The sequence below is a fragment of the Triticum urartu genome, chromosome 3, assembly GCF_003073215.2.
Source record: "Triticum urartu cultivar G1812 chromosome 3, Tu2.1, whole genome shotgun sequence".
NCBI lineage: Eukaryota > Viridiplantae > Streptophyta > Magnoliopsida > Poales > Poaceae > Triticum > Triticum urartu.
The window spans coordinates 437,555,423-437,561,729 of record NC_053024.1 but is presented as its reverse complement, the minus strand read 5'-3'; the positions used below and the strand labels follow the sequence as shown (position 1 = coordinate 437,561,729).

Here is a 6,307-nt window from a genome sequence, read left to right as displayed (position 1 = left end):
GTAAAATCCCGATTTTACCCGGAACACTTCTGATGTCCAAATGTAGGCTTCCAATATATCAATCTTCATGTCTCGACCATTTCGAGACTCCTCGTCATGTCCGTGATCATATCCGGGACTCCAAACTACCTTCGGTACATCAAAACATATAAACTCATAAAACTGATCGTCACAGAACTTTAAGCATGCGGACCCTACGGGTTCGAGAACTATGTAGACATGACCGAGACATGTCTCCGGTCAATAACCAATAGCGGAACCTGGATGCTCTTATTGGTTCCTACATATTCTATGAAGATCTTTATCGGTCAAACCGCATAACACTATACGTTGTTCTCTTTGTCATCGGTATGTTACTTGCCTGAGATTCGATCGTCGGTGTCTCAATACCTAGTTCAATCTCGTTACCGGCAAGTCTCTTTACTCGTTCTGTAATGCACTGTCCCGCAACTAACTCATTAGTTGCATTTCTAGCAAGGCTTATAGTGATTTGCTTTACCGAGAGGGCCCAGAGATACCTTTCCGACAATCGGAGTGACAAATCCTAATCTTGATCTATGCCAACTCAACAAGTACCATTGGAGACACCTGTATAGCACCTTTATAATCACCCAATTACGTTGTGACGTTTGGTAACACACAAAGTGTTCCTCCGGTATTCGGGAGTTGCATAATCTCATAGTCATAAGAACATGTATAAGTCATGAAGAAAGCAATAACAGTAAACAAACGATCAAGTGCTAAGCTAACGGAATGGGTCAAGTCAATCACATCATTCTCCTAATGATGTGATCCCATTGATCAAATAACAACTCATGTCTATGGTTAGAAAACTTAACTCATGTCTATGTTTGTCTATGTATTCACACATGTATTATGTTTCCGGTTAATATAATTCTAGCATGAATAATAAACATTTATCATGAAATAAGGAAATAAATAATAACTTTATTATTGCCTCTAGGGCATATTTCCTTCATATGGCCGGGTTGGTGCTCTTACACCACACTTGGTGGATGGTGGTGTGTCCATATTGCAGTATGTAGATGACAATGTTATTTTCATGGAAGGTGACATGAAGAAGGGAATTAATACGAAGTTAATCATATGCATGTTTGAACAACTTTCTGGCATTAAGGTCAACTTTTATGAGAGTGAGATCTTCTGCTTTGATATAAGAGCAAAGAAGATGAGATGTGATACACGCAACTAGTTGGTTGTGAGACTAGCTCACCCCGGTTTCAGTATATTTAAACTATATTGGTCGCCACAAGCTTCTGAATAAGGATTGGATGGTCCGTTTTGAGAGAAAAACAATTAGAAGTTGGAAAGACAAGTTATCGTGTTATGGGTTTATCTTATTATTATCCATGTTATTTTCACCGGTCTATCGATATTTATCTTATCCTTCTTTCAAATACTCAAGTGGGCGAGGAAAAGATTGGATTATTGCAAATCAAGATTTTTTTCACAATGTGATGGACATAAAATAAAATATCAACTAATTAAGTGTGATATAATTAGTAATGAAGAGATCAAGGGGGGGGGGGGTAGGGTTGAGTATCAAAAATAAAGAAAAAATTTATACCAAATAAATGGTTGTTCAAGTTACTAAGTAAGGAAAATATTTAGTAAGAATTTTTTATGCAACAAATACCTCCACTGTAAGACCCTATCACGGCAGCAAAGCATTCTTTTTTTGCGGGATAAATGAGAGTTTCTATTACTCCATCATCAAGGTCTTGCCTACACAGGGTCGACACATCGCCTGGTCTGTCCCTAAGCCACAAAACAGTGCGTTCCTGAACTCTACCGAAAGTAACAAGAAAATTACTAACTCTATTTTGCTCACACCTAGCAAAGGCAAACTCAATAACTCTGCCATCGTTTGCGTGCCTTTTAATCTCCTGAACAACAAAGCATTCAGATCCATCGTTCTAAAAAAAGGCATGATTATAGATAAGAAAGAGTTTTTTTAGCATAAGTTATTTCTTGGTGGGCAACTACCAACACGAGATTTTGGGATGACGCCTGATTAGAGGGTGCACCCCTGAGTCTCCAATACTTGAACCTATACAACATCATCTAGCGAGAAGACGTTTTTATCAAATCAGTTATAGGTGAGATCCCACTTAATACTGAGCCCCGGCGGGCTCTTATTGGGATAAATGGACAACATGGCTACATCTGTCAATATGTGATGGAGATAGACTTATCTCATGATAGAGATGTTTTCTATTGGAAGTTAATAATTCACATGTCCTCTGCATCTAATCTATGTACACGGACCTCATTAATGAAGTTCATGTTTTGTGTAGAAAATACATCCCCAAACTCAAAGTCCCGTTAAAAATAAAAAATATTTATGTGGAACTCAGACAGATGAGTGGTCTAAACCAAAAACAACTTGGCGAAATGTTAATTGTATGCATGTAAAAGTGTTATTTTTGTGATGACCATGAAACAATTCATAACTTACTCTATCTTTCCGTTTGCCACATTCCGTCGGGCGCACGGTTCATGTGACTAACAATTTGCCCCCACATGCGAATATAAGGAAGATGTTTGAAAACTGGTTGGAGAGGATTCACCTAGGCTAAAGGCACAAATAAGTGTGGGTGTATGTTTCATTGTCTGGGCGTGAAATTGTTGAAATGATTGTGCTTCAACATGAAGGGAGTTTGCAAAAGAATTGCAGTTTACGAAGGAGGCACATGAGTCCACAACTATGGGTGCAGTCAATAAGACACGACAACAAAATATATGTTTAACCGATTTGGATGTGGGCCCAATAATAATATTAGTAAAGCTGGATTTACTCCTTGGCACGCGCATGTTGTATTGCCATTTGGTTGTGCTAGCCCTGAGAATTCTTTCTACAACATAGTTGTTGTATTACCATGTAGATAAACAATACCAAACCAGTATCAATATATTCATCATTAGATATATTTTTATAATGTAGAGGCAACGGCCGAAAAGTCATTGATGTAGATCAAGAGACATCGATAACCGCAGTCTGCGAAGCAAATCGCCTTACCAGAGGAAAAAACCCGCTGATAAGGACCTGTAGGAACCCCAAAGACCATAAAAGCAGGCCGAATCCAGACGAATCCACCGAAAACCGAAAATGATTGGATACCGAAAGGCTTCCGAAGACACAGCTCCTGGCGCCTCTCTGTCGGTGAAAAACAAACCAATGGAATGGGGATATAGAGGGAAGAACATTATCCCTACCTTAGGACAGTGCCACCTTAAACCAAACATAAAGACTCCTTAAGAAAACTTGAAAGGAAAAAACACACACGCACACTCTACCCCTATGAGCATCTCGACAGGAACGTCTCCTTCCACTGAAAGCGCATCGCCAAAAATCCTGAAATAAATCCAAGAATAATGCAAGCACCAGGATTTGAACCCTGATGGATTGGGGATACCACTGTCCATCTAACCAACTCAACTATAGATTGATTCGCTATTACCCTATTTTTTTAGTTAGTTGCAAAACTACTACTACTGGCCTAGGTGAAACGGTAAATAAGCAAGGGCAGGCGCAGGCTAGAACCACAATGCAACAACCATGGACTGTACTGGGACAAGAGGAAGGAGCTCCGGCGCGGGACGGCCATCTCGCTCTGGCGGACGTGCGGGCTCCACGGTCTCCTCTGCTCCTGGCATGCTCCCCGCTATATAAACCACAACACACACCGCCTGCACCCGTGTACCCACCTCCTTCGTCCCCGTCCTCTCTCTCCCTCTCTGCACCTAATCCAGCGCCAAGAGGTATCACCAACATTCTCGGTTGAATTTTCAACATTCTGAGTTGAATTTTCCACTGCATTTTATGTCGTTTTTTCTTAATTTGTGACATTCCGATCTGTTTGTTCCCAGAGAATACTTTGTTTGCGGAGGTAATCATCTGCCAGCCATAGCCATGCAGGAAGCGCTCATCTCTCTGGCCAACGCCGACCGCCTCCGCTCGGCCTTCGAGCTCAAGCCGTACGGATTCGGGGACCAGCGCCTCTCCTCCTCGCCGCGCTACCTCCCGGGCGGCGACGACGGCCTCTACCGCTGCTCCTCCCCCTTCAGCCCCAGCCTGGGCTTCTCCTCGCCGTCGCCGCTCGCCACGTCCGTCTCGCTCTCGCCGTCCTCGTCCGCCTCCCTCGTCGACGACGGGGACTACGACGGCGCGGCCGCCGCCGACGCCACCGGCCACAGGCTCCAGCTCGCGCGGCTCGCGCTGCAGTACCAGGAGGTGGCCGATCGCTACGAGCTCTGCCTCTCCCACCTCGCCGAGGCCGTCGACGAGGCGGCGATCCTCCGCCGCGAGAACGCCGAGCTCCGCGTGGCCAACAGCGACCTCGCGCGCCGCGTCGCGCTGCTCGGTGGCAAGGAGACCGCCGCCGTCGTCATCGCTGACGAGATACGCCGGTTCCGCCTCGGCGAGCACAAGGGTGCTTCCAAGCAGCGCGCGCCCGAGAAGCTCGCCGTGCTGCCGAAGAGCATCTCCGTCCGTTCGAATGACTACCTCAAGATGAACCAGGCCGCCCCGGCAGCCGCCACGCCGGCGGTGTACAACTGCAAGCCGAGCTCGGTGAGTCCCTGCTCCCGTCTCGCCAATTCCGCATAGTCTCTTCCTCTCGAACTGGCATTTGACATTGTGGATCGGCAGCAGCGCGCGTACTCCGGACTGGGAGCGGACGGCGGCAAGAAAGGCGAGGAGCAGAAGAGCAAGCAGGACGCGGCGGGGGAGCTGGACGTGTACAACCAGGGCATGTTCAAGACGGAGCTGTGCAACAAGTGGGAGGAGACGGGGGCGTGCCCCTACGGCGACCAGTGCCAGTTCGCGCACGGCGTCTCCGAGCTGCGCCCCGTCATCCGCCACCCGCGGTACAAGACCGAGGTCTGCCGCATGGTGCTCAACGGCGAGGTCTGCCCCTACGGCCACCGCTGCCACTTCCGCCACTCGCTCACCGCCGCCGAGCGCCTCCTCCGCAGCCGTTGAGGCAGTGCGCGTCTCTTCCGCCACAGTCTGAACCCCTTTTTTACCGTCTCAAATCAAGCCTACGCATACCTCAACAGCCCAGGGGAAAATGTACAAAAATTACCAACGGCGTAAATAAGATATATGTATTATAAGTGCTGTATAATATAAGAAAGTAAATGAAACCGAACGGTAGAGTTAGTGCCCAGCAGCCCAGGCAATGTGAATATCTGCGTATGCAGGAGTAGCCGTCTCTCAGGGACTTGTTCATACTGCTATCTATTATGTATGTCGTCCGTCTTGGTTTTAGGTGGCAGTTTGTCTCCAAATGTGTTTTTTGAGGGAGATCGACATGATACAATAATGTCAGTGAGTGTGTACTCTGTAGATTGGCGAACTGGCAAGTGCTGCGAAGTTGAGGTGACATGGATGTCTTCTTGTTTGTATTCTATATGACGAGGAGCAGTAGATCTTGTATAGCAGCTCTATTGCTTTCTTCAGATTACCTTGTTGCTCTTGCAATTTTTCTTCGTAATGTCAGTGATTTTTGCAGTATAATTAAGTTGGCTGTCTGTAAAGAATGGCTCCTGATTTGTCCCCCAAACCTCTGTTGTCTGTAAATCTTAATTGAGGATGAATGGACAACTGTTTACTCCGCTGTGTCTGACTGTCCCTATGTATGACTTTTCGGATGTACTCTTGTGATTCAGAAAGCTGCTACGTTTCGGTATTCGGTAAAGAACCTCAACCTGCCTAACTTGTGCATGATAGGTACTGCCGACTGTGGTTTTGCAGCTTGAAGTGTAAGCTACTTAACTCGCTTGTAAAAGGCTAAAAATGTACTCCCTTCGTCCCAAATTAAGTGATTCAATTTTGTACTAATTTTAATACAAAGTTATACAAAGTTGAGTCATTTATTTTGAAGTTAAATGCACTGGAGGTACTAAAAGTTTGGTTGGGATGTCACTTTAGTCCTAATTCTTTTAAAATGAACCTTTAGGTTCTAATTCTTTAGTAAGTGGTTCATGCGAGGTCATTTTTTCATGAGCACTCATTGACATGCACGCGTGGCGCGTTGACCCACGCCACGTCGACAGAGGGGCCAACCGTCAGACGAGAAAAATATACTGGAGCTCCTAAAAGTTTCTGGGCATTGTCACTTTTGTCCTACTTCTTTTAAAATACACGTTTAGATCCTAATACTATAGTAAGTGCTTCACGCGAGGTCCTTTTTTGCATGATCTTTCGCTGACGTGCTTGCTTGACACATTGACCCATGCCATGTCAACTTAGAGGCCGTTGTGGTTGCTCTTTTTTTTACAG

General features: G+C 45.6%; 1 protein-coding gene across 2 annotated transcripts; it reads left to right on the top strand.

Annotated features, from left to right (window-relative positions):
- Positions 1–3,651: 3,651 nt before the first annotated feature.
- On the top strand, positions 3,652–5,546 carry LOC125548447 (zinc finger CCCH domain-containing protein 9-like). 2 transcript variants are annotated; one of them, XM_048712038.1, is made up of 3 exons: positions 3,652–3,783; positions 3,892–4,594; positions 4,676–5,546. In XM_048712038.1, exons 2-3 carry the CDS (start codon positions 3,935–3,937, stop codon positions 5,003–5,005), a joined length of 990 nt encoding a protein of 329 aa, XP_048567995.1. In that variant the 5' UTR covers positions 3,652–3,783; positions 3,892–3,934; the 3' UTR covers positions 5,006–5,546. The 2 variants fall into 2 exon arrangements, with proteins under 2 accessions (XP_048567995.1, XP_048567994.1); XM_048712037.1 differs by having other exon boundaries at positions 4,673–5,546.
- Positions 5,547–6,307: the final 761 nt, after the last annotated feature.